The 15,723-nt window shown below is 37.8% G+C and overlaps 4 protein-coding genes across 5 annotated transcripts; 3 read left to right on the top strand and 1 right to left on the bottom strand.

Annotated features, from left to right (window-relative positions):
* The first annotated feature begins 1,723 nt into the window (after window positions 1-1,723).
* Window positions 1,724-4,432, top strand: LOC111804079 (microtubule-associated protein RP/EB family member 1C). The gene is made up of 6 exons (XM_087127416.1): window positions 1,724-2,581; window positions 2,690-2,845; window positions 3,016-3,122; window positions 3,412-3,631; window positions 3,717-3,830; window positions 3,932-4,432. The coding sequence occupies exons 1-6, from the start codon at window positions 2,474-2,476 to the stop codon at window positions 4,211-4,213; spliced, it is 987 nt and encodes a 328-aa protein (XP_086983542.1). The 5' UTR covers window positions 1,724-2,473; the 3' UTR covers window positions 4,214-4,432.
* Window positions 4,433-5,363: 931 nt separating this feature from the next.
* On the top strand, window positions 5,364-9,878 carry LOC111804361 (small RNA degrading nuclease 1). Its single transcript, XM_023689127.2, has 12 exons — window positions 5,364-5,507; window positions 5,657-5,839; window positions 5,960-6,049; window positions 6,506-6,574; window positions 6,728-6,868; window positions 7,036-7,152; window positions 7,233-7,302; window positions 7,835-7,935; window positions 8,070-8,204; window positions 8,292-8,399; window positions 8,808-8,915; window positions 9,145-9,878. The coding sequence occupies exons 1-12, from the start codon at window positions 5,475-5,477 to the stop codon at window positions 9,553-9,555; spliced, it is 1,566 nt and encodes a 521-aa protein (XP_023544895.1). The 5' UTR covers window positions 5,364-5,474; the 3' UTR covers window positions 9,556-9,878.
* A 632-nt stretch (window positions 9,879-10,510) lies between these two features.
* Window positions 10,511-13,075, top strand: LOC111803936 (protein RER1A-like). Of its 2 annotated transcripts, XM_023688556.2 has the most exons (4): window positions 10,511-11,087; window positions 12,508-12,688; window positions 12,773-12,838; window positions 12,918-13,075. In XM_023688556.2, the coding sequence occupies exons 1-3, from the start codon at window positions 10,714-10,716 to the stop codon at window positions 12,827-12,829; spliced, it is 612 nt and encodes a 203-aa protein (XP_023544324.1). In that variant the 5' UTR covers window positions 10,511-10,713; the 3' UTR covers window positions 12,830-12,838; window positions 12,918-13,075. The 2 variants fall into 2 exon arrangements, with proteins under 2 accessions (XP_023544324.1, XP_023544323.1); XM_023688555.2 differs by having other exon boundaries at window positions 10,512-11,087; window positions 12,773-13,075.
* A 276-nt stretch (window positions 13,076-13,351) lies between these two features.
* Window positions 13,352-15,264, bottom strand: LOC111803935 (UPF0481 protein At3g47200). The gene has a single exon (XM_023688554.2). It carries the CDS (start codon window positions 15,186-15,188, stop codon window positions 13,590-13,592), a length of 1,599 nt encoding a protein of 532 aa, XP_023544322.2. The 5' UTR covers window positions 15,189-15,264; the 3' UTR covers window positions 13,352-13,589.
* Window positions 15,265-15,723: the final 459 nt, after the last annotated feature.

Below are 15,723 nucleotides of genomic sequence, written 5' to 3'. Positions count from 1 at the left end.
GGTCGAGGAGGCTTCTTTGCACATGTACGGAGTCGGTATGGGCAAGCAAAACCGTTTGACCTTTTTTCTTTTTTCAAAAACAAAATGTATTTAATTTTGAAGCCGGTGGTGGGTCCATTTATTCCACGGCTTCCAATAATATGACGTCAAAATTCTGTGTGGACCACCGATATAGCAGCTACAGGCTAGCACGTTTATTTTATTTTTACCTGCCCTTTCTGAAATTAATAAATTAATTCGAAACATTAACTTTCCGACCAAATTGAGTCCCTTACCCTGTGTGTTCCGTTGGAGGTTTCGCAGATATTTCCCCCTCAGACCCTCACTAAATTCATGATTCATATTTTTTCCCCTTTTTCTAAATTATTCTATCACGTCACGTTTACCATTTACAGTAGATTAAATAATTTACTCTTGTGAAACTAACATTTACATGCTTAAAAAAAAAAAAAAAAAAAAAAAAACAGAAAAGGAAAAGGTTTTTAAGTATATACCACCAAATTCTGCAAATATGAAAGTATTTAATTATTTAGAAAAGTTAAGATCATAGCATGATAAATTGTATGATAAGTCATTATTATAACAGTGGACACGTGTGAAATGAGGATTCCTTCCTATCTACCCTGCCTTATAACGGACAAAATTCACAGTTGTATTTCTAAAAGCTGCGCGACACGTGTCGTATACAAAAACCACCACGTCTTCCATCACTGGATTGCTCAACCTCAGACAGAGGCGTTCCATAGCGTAGTCACATCGGATTTTTCCATTTATCCTCCACGTCATCACATTTCTAAGCATTGAAATTTAGAATTTCGAAAAAAATAATAATAATAAATTGCATGTAAAAATATCGTGACAGCACAACTCTTTGTAGTCTAACCGGCAGGAAGTATTTCCCATGAATGTATCTTTTAATAAAGGATAAGATAAACTTTCAAATTTGTGCCACTAAAATAAAACTTCTAAAATTAGATATAAATTAATTCATACAAACATTAGTAAATCTTGAATTCGTTTTTCTATGTTTACAGTAATTTTCTAAAATTATAGTTTCAAATAAATAATTAAAGAAGAAATTATCTGTAAAAAAGTATTTTATGTTAATAATTGGTCACCGTACTTGTAAAAAATATAAACATGAAATTTTTTACATTAACATTCTTTAAAAACTTGCTCATTATATATATATATATATATATATATATATTATTCACAAATTGGAATGTAAAAGAGAAAATAATTTTATAAGTTTGTAACGAGTTGAATGCATTTATATATATATATATATAATGAAAATAGTGGAAGAGATAAGATTGGGAAGGCCACGTCATGTGATTCGCTAGCTGTAACGCATTCAGCTTTGGTGATTAAATGATACGTGATTGGGTAAAGAGGGTAGGAGTAGGAGGAGCCATAATGGACCTATTTATTAGTCTTCATTCACACAATTCTATATGTTTTTGCACAAATCTCTATACATTTATTTATTTTTCATTAAATTCATTTTCTATTTAATAATCTTTAAAAATACTAGTAAGTATTTTAATTTTTCTTTGGTGTCTCTTAATTTAAAAAATAAAATTATAACCACTAAGAGGATTGTGTGAATGCTTTATTGAATATTAAAAAGAGTCTGGCTTCTTTTGGGCCGAAGTCTGGCCCATGTTCTTCATCCTTCTGTGAATGAGTGGACTACACGTCGGCCCAAGAAGAGAATTGGGTATCAGTAGAAATGACGGTGGCTGTCTCCATTTCTACATCTTCCACCGCCACTTTGTTTTCGGATTTCGGGTTTTGTATTACGGTTTTGATGGGACTCTGATTTTGAATGTAAATGGGGTTGATGTTGATGGGCAGGGGAGGTGTATTTGTACGGAACGTCGGCGGTGGTGCGAGTGCCGGAGGATCTAGAGGAGATTGTGGCCACTCCAGAATCGATAAGCGTTGTAATGAGAGTTTCCAAGACTGTGTCCAGCCGAATGGAGGAGAAGAGGCGGAATTGAAGGCGGAGTAATCTTGCTGTGTATGGACGACGATTTGCCGGTGATCAAATTTCATTACATTTCTAGTTTATATCCTTCCAAATGGTATAATTTTCTTTTCAAAACCCATATTTTAATAATTTTGAAAAAACCACGATTTATGTGAAATAAATAATAATAATTTAATTTGCATAAAAATTTCTCAAGTACAAAATACATCTTAATGGGCTGGCCCAAATTTCCGGTGTAGTAGAGGGGCCCAATAGGCCCATGTATAGGTGGGGCGACCGCTCCTGACGGCGTGACGTTTCATTTTGAATTATTGGAAATCCCGCTCCTCCTCCTTTTTTAAATTCCCCTCCACAGGGAGCCGTTGGCAACTGACCCAATTCCATTGTCTTCGCGCCTGCAACTCCAGAGAGAAATAGCTTCACAGCCGGTGACAAAGCCCGACGAGTTTTTGCGGGAGAGATTCAGAGCCCTAAGAAATGGCGACAAACATTGGGATGATGGATTCTGCGTATTTCGTTGGAAGATCGGAGATCCTCGCGTGGATCAACTCTACTCTTCACCTTAATCTTTCCAAAGTCGAGGAGGTTTCTCCCGAAACCCCTATTGCGTTACTTCTTTTGTTCGTATTTTTTTCTGAGCTTTTTTTGGAAATTCTGTTTATGTGACCCTTATTATGGATTCTTGAATTGTAGGCATGCTCTGGTGCGGTTCATTGCCAATTGATGGATGCGGCTCACCCAGGGATGGTGCCGATGCACAAGGTCAATTTTGATGCGAAGAGCGAGTACGAAATGATCCAGAATTATAAGGTCCTCCAAGATGTGTTCAACAAATTGAAGATCACCAAGGTATCCTTTTTAATAACCCCCTTTGGTATTATCTATTATTCGTACAACTTCACAGATTAATTCTGTTTCTGTAAGAAATATTCCAACTTATTATGATTTTGGATTGGGTTCTTTATATCTGCTCTGTAGTTGATCTGTACTTAGTTACTGTCTTCCTTGCAATGTTGTAGCATATCGAGGTGAGCAAGCTTGTGAAAGGAAGGCCCCTTGATAATCTGGAGTTCATGCAGTGGATGAAACGTTATTGTGATTCCGCTAATGGAGGCGTTTTGCTGTGGTAATCTGGTCTATTACCTGCTACAATTTTCAATTAACCAATATTGAGTTTTTGTTTATAAGGGTTGCGGTAACCATGCTACTTTTAACTCATAATTACTTAATCTGACCCCTTCTGGACCTAACATGCAAATATTTGATGATTTGAACTAAGTAAATTCACAATGGTCAACTTCAATGTTTGAAAAGTGATGATCATAAAGAAGTTAGTAGTCTGTTAATATTAGATTGTCAAATTACACTACAACAGTTCATATGTTGATGGTTCAATTTTTATTTTTTATTTTTAGTTATAATGCTTTGGAAAGGAGAGAAGCATCCAAGGGTGGAAAGGACGCAAGCAAGAAGAGCACCACATCACATTCTTCTGCAAAAGGTTCAACAGCTGCTGCATCCAGGGCTCAGGTCTCTCAGAATGCTCGGAGAAATGAAGCATCAGTGAACTCTGGAAATCAGGTAGCAAATGCTTCAAAACCTCCATCCAATGGAGTATCTGCATATGATGAACAGGTATCTTCTGAAGCTGCGTCTACTTTGATAATATGGAAGAAAAGAAACTGGAGAGTACATATATACTTACTAATGTAAAATGCAGATCACGACGTTGAAACTGTCGATCGACAGCCTTGAGAAAGAGAGGGATTTCTACTTTTCTAAGCTAAGAGATATTGAGATACTCTGCCAGAGTCCACAGATTGAAAGTTTGCCTGTACTTGTTTCTGAAATTCTCTGTTTTGTATCTGCATTTTCTTCGGTCTATTAGAATTCCAAGCCCATGAAGTTGAGCATTTTGATTTCGTTTCTTTTCAGGCTGTAGGAGCTATAAGGAAGATACTGTATGCTGTTGATGATGATGCATCAGTGGTGGCAGAAGCTCAAGCTATGTTGTCCGTTCACCAGAAGGAAACGATAGATCTTTTGAGTCCAATTGCTGAAGTTTCTGATGAGAAGCTAAGTTTAGAATCCCAGAAGAGAAAAAGTGTAATCAATTTTGATGTAGACGTTGTTGGCATGACAACTTTGTCTCCCAGGCGGAGGGTATCAGATGCTTCTGATGTTCATTGCAGTGGGTCACCCCTTATGACATACTGATCAAGGCATTCTTTTGTAACCGTGCAATTCCTCAACTACTATAGTATAGTATAGTTATGATTCTAGAGTTGTTCTTATGTGTCGTCCTGTTTGTTCAGAATGTTTTCATCTGGCTGTTTTTAATGAAGAATTGATGAAAGACCCTGAAATGAAACAACCCTATTGGAGGATGAAAGTCCCACATCTGCTAATTTAGGTAATGATCATGAGTTTATAAACGGTTTGAGGCCTTTTGGGGAAATCCAAAGCAAAGTCATAAGAGCTTATGCTCAAAGTGGATAATATCATATTATGGTGGAGAGTCATGTTCGTCTAACATGGTATCAGAGTCATGCCCTAAACTTAGTCGTGCCAATAGATTGATAAATCTTCAAATGTCGAACAAAGGACTCCAAAAAGAAAAAGGAGTTACCATTGTGGAGAGTCATGTTCGTCTAACATGGTATCAGAGTCATGCCCTAAACTTAGTTGTGCCAATAGATTGATAAATCCTCAAATGTCGAACAAAGGAGTCAAGCCTCCTCGAAGGTATGGAGGCGTGCTTTGTTCGATGGGAGGTGTTGGATGATGAAAGTCGGCTAATTTAGAGAATGATCATGAGTTTATAAACAAATAATACTCTATCCATTGGTTTGAGGCTTTTTGGATAAACCAAAAGCAAAGCTATGAGAACTTGTGCTCAAGGTGGTGCTCAAGGTGGATAATATCATATCATTGTGACATTGTGGAGAGTCGTGTTCGTCTAACAAACCCAACTCTATGGGTTCGCTCCTTTCCCTCTTCCCTGGCTAACCCAAGAATTCGTCCAAGTAGTTCATATCAATTAGATTAAGTTTTTAAATGTTTCAAAACTCCATTTTAATAATATATTCCACCGTTGGAATTGGTACTTGGAATTTGACATAAATATTTTTTATAATTCCCTTTTATTTTATTTTTAATAAATTTGAAAAATAAGAAACATGCAAATACATTTCAAACTTTGTTTTTTTTTTTAAAAAAAAAAAAAAAAAAAAAATTTAAATTTCAAAGTTTTGATTTTGGAGTTCTTTTTTATTAATTTAGCCTAAAAATAAAAAAATGAAAACAATAACATAATTATTTTAGGTTTACGTTTACCCAACCCGAAAACCCGACCCTAATGCCGGTCGCTTCTTCATTATCAACAGCTTCCTCGAAGACATAGGCAGACTCCCCGCGGCGGGAACGCACCCACACTTTTCGCAGTTGCAGTCATACTTCGAATTCCGGAGCGTTTCCAATGGAGGACAAGATCGCTACAGCAGAGAAGAAGGTACTCACTTTGTTCTTCAACCTGCCTTTACCATTTATGTGCTGTTACTTAATTGCTCCGCAGGGTGTGTATGCCTAGTATATTGTGGAAGGCTGAAGGCGGCTTAAATCTGTATAAAAAGCTCTTCCCTTTGTTTTTTTTCTTTGTAGGTGCTTGTCGAGATGGTGCGTTTGACCCAAAAGCGAGGAATGAGAGGTAGTGAAGGAGACTGGAAGGAGTTTCTTATCAGTCGTGACCCTAAGTTCGGGGCTAGCATGTGCGACCCGTCTAAGAGGCCCAATGATTTGTTGATTGCTTTTCTCAAGACATTTAGCAAAGAGGATGATTTGATGGTAACGAATCATTCTCTGTCTATCACAAACACTATGGGAAGTTTGTGTTATCTGATTTCTCAACTCTTGTTATTTTCCAAACTAGACTGACATAAATCACGTGTATGTTTTTGTTATCAGTTCTTGGATAAAATTCTCCAGTGTAACGAGAAGCGCAATGTTGTGAAGCAAGTATCGCAGAAAACTTCCGACAATGAATCACCCGAGCAGGTGGGGTTCTTTTTTCTGGAGGATCAATACCCACAGCGACGAATTTTTCTATCTTAGTTGCTTATATTTGATCATTTCAATATTTTTCTGAAAGTATTCCACATGTTTTCTATTGCACCACTTCCTTAGAATGTTTGTCTTATTAGCTGTTTTTCCTTTCGTAATCATGCTACTTTTGCAATGCGCAAAACTTGTGACAGGTGATCTTGAGCTTGAGCTCTTTCAAGCGTATAAATGAAACCTTAATCTGTTTGTCTCGAATTATTGACATGCTCATTCATAGCATTTGGTCTAATTGTTCCAGTAATCATTATGCAAATCCATCGTTTACTAGTACAGTCAACTTATCCTAGTTTATTATCGACTTTCCTTGTATTATTTTTATTTTATTTCCATTCGTTTGTATGTTGTTCATTCTCTTGTAAATTGTTTTAACCCATCATTATGGCCGTGCAGAGGCTGGTTCGGCTTACACTCGAACACCCACAGTATCCATTAGAATATTCATTCCCATCATATGAGAAGGTAGGATGTCAACTTCTGTTTTGTGCGCAATCTTTTACCTGTTTTGTTAATGGACCAATAAACTTTCCATTTTAATATGTAATGTTTTCTATAGTTAACAAGTTATTGCGTATCTTTCTTGAATTGTGTTGATTTGTGGGTCTGATTTTGAAGGGATGGATTGTTACAAAATTCAGTCAAAAGTCTAAAGCACTGAAGTCAAATGCAATATATGCCATTGATTGTGAGATGGTTCTCTGCGAAGATGGAACTGAGAACTTGGTGAGGGTTTGCATGGTGGATCGCGACTTACAAGTATGCTCTTGACCTTTATGTCTTCTTGTAGGCTCTATGCACACCTCCGTTTATACACACACACATAATGAAAAACAATGGTACTATATGTTTGCTAGTATATGATATTTATGATCTCATTAGATTTTCTCAAACCTTTTATGATGAGTGTAGAGATCTCTCTGCAGGTGAAAATTGATGAACTTGTAAATCCTAGAAAAGCAATTAAGGACTACAGAACTGATATAACTGGAATTTCTCCGGGGGATTTGGATGGAGTTACTTGTTCTTTGGTTGATGTTCAGGTATTTGAGTTTGCTTCGTATGAGGATGGTTCACTCTTGCTTGAACATGTATGATCTAATATTCTTTGTTCAAATTGTAGAGATCCATTACAAAATTATTGTCACATGGAACTATTTTGGCAGGCCACAGTCTGAACAATGACCTGCAAGGTAATCTATTTATTTTTCAAGTTCATCTATACTTTTCCAAAAGGTTCAATTTCATTAAAATTTATGTGTCAAGGTTTTTTAGTCTACTTCTTAAGTTGAGTACACGGAGTTGCAGTAAAATATATTTAATTGTATTGTAGTAACATTTTGTTTAATTTGATGGAAGATGTATGAAGGTAACATTAAAAATATATCCGCCTCGTTTAATTAAATTTGTAATATCTTACCCAAACTCAAACTAGGTTGCTATTGCAAAAAATTGGACCTTAAATTATACTATACTAATGACTAGCCGCCTGTTTTTTTTAACGGATACTATCTTAAGATTTTCATGTCCTCATACCTTTAATGTTTATTGGCAGTAAAAACTGAATTAAAACTAGTCATGTATGGGACCTTCGAATGCACAAGCATATGGATTCCCATGTTGAGTATCCAAATTCCTTGCAAACAAATGGCCTCTTGAAAATTGTGTGTATTGCTTACCCGGACATTTGTTTATTCTCTGTCCTTTGTTCTTTTATTGCTACAGCACTTAAATTAGATCACACGAGGGTGATTGACACTTCATTTATCTTCAAGTATTCCAATGGATCTATCTACAGAAGACCTTCTTTGAATAAGCTGTGTAAGGCACGTGTAAAATACATGTTTTTCATAGTTCATGTTATTGAGTATTTTTATTTCTGCAAGGGCATTTATTTGCCTAATTGAGAGCATTCGTCTCTTATAGACATCTTTTTTTTTTTTTTTTTTAACTTTGGCAGTCTGTCTTGGGCTATGACCTTCGGGAGGAGGGTGCTTCACATAATTGTCTGGATGATGCTCGTGCTGCCATGAAACTTGTTCTCGCAAAACTTGAGAGTAAAGCTGATGATGTGATTGCTATAGTTGATGAGGATGTAAGAATAGGGATTTTCCAACCCAATCACAGTAGAGCTTATGTTTGTGCTCATATATTAATATTAGTTTTTCTTTATATACTGCAGACACCTCAAATTGGTATGGAGAAGTTACTTCTTCATCGAATACCGATGAATGTACCAAGTGAAGCATTAGCTGGAGTTATTCCTGGTGACTTCACCATTGAACTCAAGGTTGAGTATGCTACATTCAATTCATATGGATCCATAGATATACATTACTATTAAATTTTTGTGATAATCTCCATGTCATATACATAGTCAATAGTTTTGATATACGATGATTTCCACGAAAAGATCATGCACACAGTTCACTACTGTAGGTTTAGGATCCAATACACTTTTGATGATAGCTTATTGAATGGGTCCTTTATGGATTAAGAAAGTTGAGCGGCTGGGTTGGGGTTGTGCGAAACTGTAAGTTGAGTGGCCAGGCAAGTTAGCACTTAGCTGAGCAGTTTAACTAGTCAACAAAATATCTATTGTTTAAACAAGATAATCCATTGTGCAGTGTCTATATTCTTCTCCACCTACCACCTTTTATCAGTGAATTTTATGTTTTGACGATTGATTTTCCAACAGCCACCTAAGAAAGGTCAAGGGGGGGATATATACTCTGCATTTGCCATTTTTAAGAACCCCAAGGAGGCACGACAAGCATTCGAACAGATTGAAGGTAACCCAAATGAGGTAATTGTGAACGAACACATCTCTATTTTTATGTGAAATGATTTATTTTCTTCATCTGTTATGCTTTCCTTGTTCCCTTATAATACTGACGGTCTGACACTCTCAATACTATGCCAAATCCTCACCAAATTAGTTCATCATATTCCAAACTGGGGAATGGGGAAGAATTTGAGCACAATTGCCTGGTTGGTTTTACTGATTAAATTATCCACTCCTGCCATACAATCAGGACTCATCTGGACGCCCACAAAAGCTTGTCAGGTTTCAACGTTCAGGGTCCATTGTTAGTATATTTGTTCGCACAATGGGAGCAAATGATTTTGCTGAAAAAGTATCATCGAGAAAGAGAGATCTAGAGGTGATTGAAAACTTAGTAATGTCCAAAAAACAGAAGACTGACCAGAAAATTGAAATGGAGACAATTTCAAAGTCGAGTAGATGTTGCAACCATGTGGAGGAGGTTGAAAGGTTGAAGCAAGAATTGAAACAAAAGGAGGACTCGAGTCACTGTTGTGATCACTCGAAAGAGGTTGAGAGCCTGAAGGAAGACTTGAGAAGGAAGGATTATGAACTTAGTATCCTGCGTAAAGCTATCTCCGTGGGGAAGAAGGAAAACAGGAAGAGAAAAGGAAAGAAGTAAAATTTTGCTCTGGATCAACTCCTCCCTCCCCTTTGTCATCTCTTATCTTCTGATTTTTTTTTTACTTCGATGGCATTGGGGAAGTTATGCAAAGACTCGGATTCAGTGTTGTAGATTATTGTAGTATCAGTCTCGCGGGAGTGGGAGAAAAAGGGCTTCGACTTGCCGGTGTTACTGCTGAAGAATGATGTCTTTAATTTTCAACTTTTCTTCTTGTCTCGGTTGTCTAATTTCTGGTAGAAATATAAATTTTGTTGAGGCAGTCAATCTCAGATGAAATGCATGGGAGAAGGATATAATCCAGTGTCATATTATGTGTGTGACGTATCAACCTCGAGTCACATAGGGAGTGGGTTATATCGAATCTAGAATGCTACCTAGTTTAAATGCATGACACCTCATCCATAATACATTCCTTGATGGGAGGCCGAACTAGCATTGTTGATGAATCCTGCTTAATTTACTCTTTCAAACTAACTACTCATTTGAATAGTCGATGCCACATCATTCAACTGACATAAAGTAATAGGCTCTTAACCAAAAAGTCGTGTTTAAATGTAACGGTCTAGGTGTGATGTGGGATTTTAAAATCTACCTCAGTGCTTATCTCCAATTGATGTGACGTGTTTAAATGTAACGGTCTAAGTGTGATGTGGGATTTTAAAATCTACCTCAGTGCTTATCTCCAATTGATGTGAGATCTTTCACCTTGGACGACGCTTGGCCTGCTTATCTCCAATTGATGTGAGATCTTCCACCTTGGAGGACGCTTGGAGGCCAAGCGTCCGATTAAATTAAATGTTAGTATAATAATAATAAAAGAAAAAAAAAACAAATATATTTTAATCTATTTCACAATGAACAATTAAAATGAAAGGTTGGTATTGCAAAGTGCAATATGCTAAAATATTGACTTGGGGAGTTGCGAAGCGGAAGCGCCAAGGATCGGTTTAAAAAGAAAAAAGATAGAAAAGGAAAAAGAGAAAAAAAAAATTGATCGAGGGGAATCAGCCCGCGAACGACGGCCAGTTCGTCAACCCACCCTACCTTGGCAAATGGCTGAAGGGAGATAATTACAGATACAAACATAGGAACGGGGAAATCAAATCTCGAGTATATAAATTGGGCGACGACGGTTGCCGATACTTTTGGGTCCTAATGGAAAGTGACGCGGCTGGCGTTCGTCTCGGCGCCGCGGAAGATGTTTATTCTACCACTCTCTTTTCACGGTGGAGCCATGCCGTTTCCCGGCGGTATCAGCACCTTCTCGATAGGTGTACCCCGTACATCTTCTACCGTTGGATCGCCTGTTTTTTCGTCGCCTCTATCTATGTCCTTCGGGTTTACCTCATCGAAGGATTCTACATCGTCTCTTACGGTCTCGGAATTTACATCCTCAATCTTCTAATTGGGTTTCTCTCGCCCCAAGTGGATCCTGAGATCCTGGATCTCCATGACGGCCCTGCGCTTCCCCTCAGGGAATCCGATGAGTTCCGCCCTTTCGTTCGTAGGCTTCCGGAGTTCAAGTTCTGGTGCGTCCAGGTTTCCGATTCGTTGAATTTTTTTCCCTCCCATTTTCAATTTGAGCCATCGCAGTGTCTTTTGATTGAATACTCTCTGATATATAAACCATGCGATCGGGAATTTGTAGTGTAATTACGAACTGTCGAGGTTTGCTTAAGCTTTAGGAGATGGGTAACTGTTGGATTGGAGTCATGAGCTTTATTAATGATTGGGGTTCGGAATTCTTTTAACTTTTCACCCATAGTATAGGATTTGATCAAGATTGGTGCCTGGGATCTCTGGATGGTTTTTGTATTTGATATTTCATATGTTTGCTAAGTTTGTTCCCATTTAATTTTGAGCCCAGAATTTGACCTTTTCAAAATCTGACTAGTCGAACGAGATTAGAGTTGCAGCGGTGCAATCAGAAGTTTGTGGATATTCTATTTATTTGAACTTGGTATATGTAAAGGGTTGCGCTCCGGGTTCTAGACTCCTAGCTAGCTCTTGACCCATGTCATTGTCCATTTAAGAGAACCTTCCTTGCTCCCTCAACCCTGCGCCCAAGAAGTTATTTGATCAACATGGCTGTCACTTGTACATCATTGGATTTCAGAGGAAGAAATTCAAAAAAAAAAAATGTTAACCATGTATTTAACGATTTTAAAAGTAAGTACCATATTGAATAATTTCTCTGCCCTCTAGAATTTGGAGATAAACCAAAATATAAAGAAAAAACCTTGGTTAGATTCCTTGCAACTCTAATCAAGCTGGTTGATACTTGCTGTAAATATCTAAAAGGTTATGACCTATAGGTTAAGATGTATGACGTTTCCTATAAAAGATATTGTTTCAATTATTCAGCATTTTTTCTTCATGATAGAACCTCGGGATTTTGATGTTTCTTTTTACAATGTTTCTAATTGTTTGTAATTTTCGTACCTTTGTTCTCAACCTTCATGTTCCACATTTATATTACTTCCAGCAGCATTGCAACTATTGGATAGGATCGATCTTTAAGCTGTTAAACATTGAGTTTTATTCTCAAAAACAAAAATATTCTGAAGAAAGTTTCCCGTAATGTAATATGATACAAATCCTCTGTTTATTTGGATACTGATGGCCTGTGTTTATTAAGGTTTAGTTTTAACACAATTGACTGCCTAATCTACTAACATATTCTTTTTTTATAAAAAAGAATTTCTACCATCAAATTTAATCATGTAGAAAACGGATTCCATCATCTTGGACTGGGCTTTATCCTTAATGTGGATCTGTTTTTGAATTGCAATGGTGCATGCAGATTTTCAGAGTTTGTATTCAACAGTTATTAGGGACATTATAGCTTCCTCATCCGATAAGTTTTATATTTTTAGCTTGTAGATCAAAATGACCAATGATAGAAGAATGCTAACTTTTGGTAATGTTTCCTTCCTTCCCACTTTGAAGGTACTCTATCACAAAAGCCTTCTGTATTGCTTTTTTGATGACATTCTTCAGTGCATTTGATGTACCTGTATTTTGGCCTATACTTCTATTTTACTGGGTGGTGCTGTTCACTCTCACCATGAGGAGACAGATATCACACATGATCAAATATAAATATGTCCCGTTCTCCTTTGGTAAACAGGTATGTTCTCTGTTTTCATGGTCTTCTTCCATTCATCATGTCCCATGCAATTATTAACTAACGATGTTCTTTACTTCTTGATAGCGATATGATGGAAAGGGTGCAGCTTCAAGCGACACCAAGAGCCTTCTGAAGGATTGAAGTCTTTGGGTAGATTAATAGTAGTAATTATTTCTATTAAGTAGAGAACTGGTAAACTTTATTTATTCGGCTGTATTCTTGTTCTCAGTTAGTTCTACATGAGGAGAAGGCGGTAAGAGATAATTGTACTGAAGATAAGTTAGGCTGATCATCTGCTGCTGGTTTTTCATTTCCCCTGATCTTTGTACTTCTTTGGATGTTCCTATGGAAAATCAAGTTTCGGGAAGATATAGTATGATTTCTGAATTTTCCCTTCTCTCCTTGACAGATGATATCTTTCAGTCGTAAAGATTGAAAAATCACTGTAATCCCATTCATCTGTAGGAAAAGCTAATTTAACGTCTAATTTCTTTTGATCTTTTACAAGTTCTCGTGTAAAGAAGCAGCAAAAGCCAAACTTCTTTTGATATCGTGAAAATATTATGGGCATTATAGAAATAGTAGCCTATGAAAGAGTGAATTTAAGACAGAATTTACCCCATTAGTTCAGTTAGATGTTACCACAAAAAAGACCAAACAAAGTCATCTCATCTGGGGTTCATGTTACTCTGAAAATTCAAAGCCATCTCCATCCACAACATAATCAAAATGAAAACTACTTTCGTATTACAAAACCAATAAGACAATTCCATCAGCTATTTGAACTGAGCTGGAAAACCAATCCAAGAGAAAAAGAAGAAAACGAAGAAGAAGAAACAACTGAAAAACAGAAGCTTTTTATCTGATATGATAGAGAGAGGGGCAGGTTCTGAGTTGTGGGTCAATTTGGGGGCCTGTAATAACCGTAAACACCATAGAAAGTCTGTGCAAAAGTAAGCAACAGAAGAACTACTGCAGCAACCAAAGAGATGATGGCCCATGGATTGCTGAAGTAGTTGTGTTTCAAGGTTGCTCTCCAAGCATTCCATTTATGGTTGTAGTAGCGATTCACATCCTCGGACAGTTGGGAAAGGTAGCTAGCATTGATGTCGTAAACTACCTCTTGACAGAGACGATTGAAGAGCTCAGCAACCTCCTCATCACTGCCAAGCCAATGCTCTATTATCCCACAGTAATGGAGGTAAGCAACGTCTTCATGAGAGTCGATTAGATTATCCATGAAAACCACATAGGAGGTTATGTCATTGCTGCAATCAAGATGACACTGTTCGAACGCTATTAGATTCAGAAACAATGACCTTGTTCCGTCGTGAATCAATAGCCGTGGAATTTGCATAACCCCGTTGTTGAAATTTATGTCCCAAAATCGATCAGTTTTCTTCTTCTGGAATCTGATCCCTGCGTCTTTCAGCTCTTTCACGCAGTGTATCAATTGCTGCCTCCGTTTATCGGCCACCCGATTTGTATGAGACCGCCGTTTGATCCACACTTTTGGTGCTAATTTGGGGCCTGATCGCAGGAGACTTTGCCGGAAAACGTCGAGGCAATGAAGTCCGCCTTGATAACCAAGCGGGTCAAAGGCGGTTGTGTTCCCGAGAGATGATTCTAGTTTGTTCAAGTTACTTTTAGTCAAGGGCTCATCGTTTGGGGTTAATGGATCGAAGAATCTGAGAGCCAATTCGGCTACAAGCCCTTTCTGGTAGTGGTCACCAAGCTGAAGCTCTAGCAGCCGATCCAGTACAAACAGGGGAAGCTGATTTTCGAGCATTATCATGTCCCTCTGGATTGAATGCATTGAGCCGCGCATTGCGAAGATTGGATCATTTCGAGGGTACCCAAGTTGTTTGAATCCTTCTGCAGCTCCTCTGAAGAGCTCAAGCACAAAGCAACCATCCAGCACCATCATTTCAACAAACTCATTGCTGCTAAAACTGAACGGTCCTTCATAACAACTACGGGCTTTCTCCTCAAGTTCTTTCATGGCATCCAGATAAAGCTTTATGTCGTGCTTTGTTCTCTCTAGGATGTGGTGAAGCGATCGCCATTTATGGCGTTCCATTTGCCGGACCCGGCGCTTTCCATGGTGGTAAGGTCCCAAAGACACAATCTGAGGAACAACAGCTTTGTCGTCTCCATCTTTCAGGTAGTGGGGGACCTTGTAAATGCTGACCTTCGCCCACGAACTTTCTACTTCATCTTGATGTGCTTGGCCAAGCTTTTCCTTGATGGTGATAACCCATCCTGACTCCGGTGATTCCGGGTCTTCTTCAAGCTTCTGATCTTCATCTTCTATTATAACACGATGGGATTCTGAATGATTCTGTCTCTGCCCCTGAAGCTGGAGCTCTGATTTTTCTTGAGAATCAACAGAATTGGCTGAATTTGAGTTTAAGATGGGAAGTCCAGATTCTACCGTTTCTCTGAGCTTGAGGGTGATCAGATACCAGCTCAATAACTCTTTATTGAACACAGCCACCATCTTGTGCACAGAACTGAAACTTCTTAGACTAAGATTGGCATTTGAAGAACTCTTATCCGTCCCCAGGCAACGAAAGCACTGTACTCCGACATAGACAACGAGGACGTAATAATTAAGGTGAGAAGGAAAATATCCAAATTATTAATGCTTTTAAGTTCCAAAAGACGTGAAGCAAAGGTGTAGATCATCAAAAACGAAACGGACCCATTTACTTGGAATGTCTATCTTCGATGTTTGGTGAGAATGTGATTTTCATTGAAAAATCAAATTGCCATTCTTTATTTCCAATTCTGTTTTCCGTTTTTCTTCTGGATTTTTATCAGAAGTGCACGATTCTCTCTCTCTCTCTCTCTCTCTCTCTCTCTCTCTCCTTTTACTTGTATTAGGATTATTATTATATTATATGCAGAGATGAAATTTCCCCTGGAATTGAATTATTAAGTATTGCCACCATCTTGCAGCCCCAAAGTTGACCCCAATGATAGCATTAGGTGGAAGCAATGGCCAAAATCATGAGAGGAAATTTGCTTAATTG

Source organism: Cucurbita pepo, chromosome 10 (genome assembly GCF_057944985.1).
Source record: "Cucurbita pepo subsp. pepo isolate OVF chromosome 10, ASM5794498v1, whole genome shotgun sequence".
NCBI lineage: Eukaryota > Viridiplantae > Streptophyta > Magnoliopsida > Cucurbitales > Cucurbitaceae > Cucurbita > Cucurbita pepo.
This window is presented reverse-complemented; position numbering and strand designations above follow the sequence as displayed.

Excerpts from the sequence above, each read along its gene's own strand:
- LOC111804079 (XM_087127416.1), top strand. The coding sequence starts at position 2,474 with ATGGCGACAAACATTGGGATGATGGATTCTGCGTATTTCGTTGGAAGA. Across the intron at positions 2,582-2,689 it reads ATCTTTCCAAAGTCGAGGAG|GCATGCTCTGGTGCGGTTCA; the intron begins GTTTCTCCCGAA and ends CTTGAATTGTAG. Across the intron at positions 3,632-3,716 it reads TATCTGCATATGATGAACAG|ATCACGACGTTGAAACTGTC; the intron begins GTATCTTCTGAA and ends TGTAAAATGCAG.
- LOC111803935 (XM_023688554.2), bottom strand. The coding sequence starts at position 15,188 with ATGGTGGCTGTGTTCAATAAAGAGTTATTGAGCTGGTATCTGATCACC.
- LOC111803936 (XM_023688556.2), top strand. The coding sequence starts at position 10,714 with ATGGAAAGTGACGCGGCTGGCGTTCGTCTCGGCGCCGCGGAAGATGTT. Across the intron at positions 11,088-12,507 it reads CTTCCGGAGTTCAAGTTCTG|GTACTCTATCACAAAAGCCT; the intron begins GTGCGTCCAGGT and ends CCCACTTTGAAG. Across the intron at positions 12,689-12,772 it reads CGTTCTCCTTTGGTAAACAG|CGATATGATGGAAAGGGTGC; the intron begins GTATGTTCTCTG and ends ACTTCTTGATAG.
- LOC111804361 (XM_023689127.2), top strand. The coding sequence starts at position 5,475 with ATGGAGGACAAGATCGCTACAGCAGAGAAGAAG. Across the intron at positions 7,303-7,834 it reads TCTGAACAATGACCTGCAAG|CACTTAAATTAGATCACACG; the intron begins GTAATCTATTTA and ends TTATTGCTACAG. Across the intron at positions 8,916-9,144 it reads TTGAAGGTAACCCAAATGAG|GACTCATCTGGACGCCCACA; the intron begins GTAATTGTGAAC and ends CCATACAATCAG.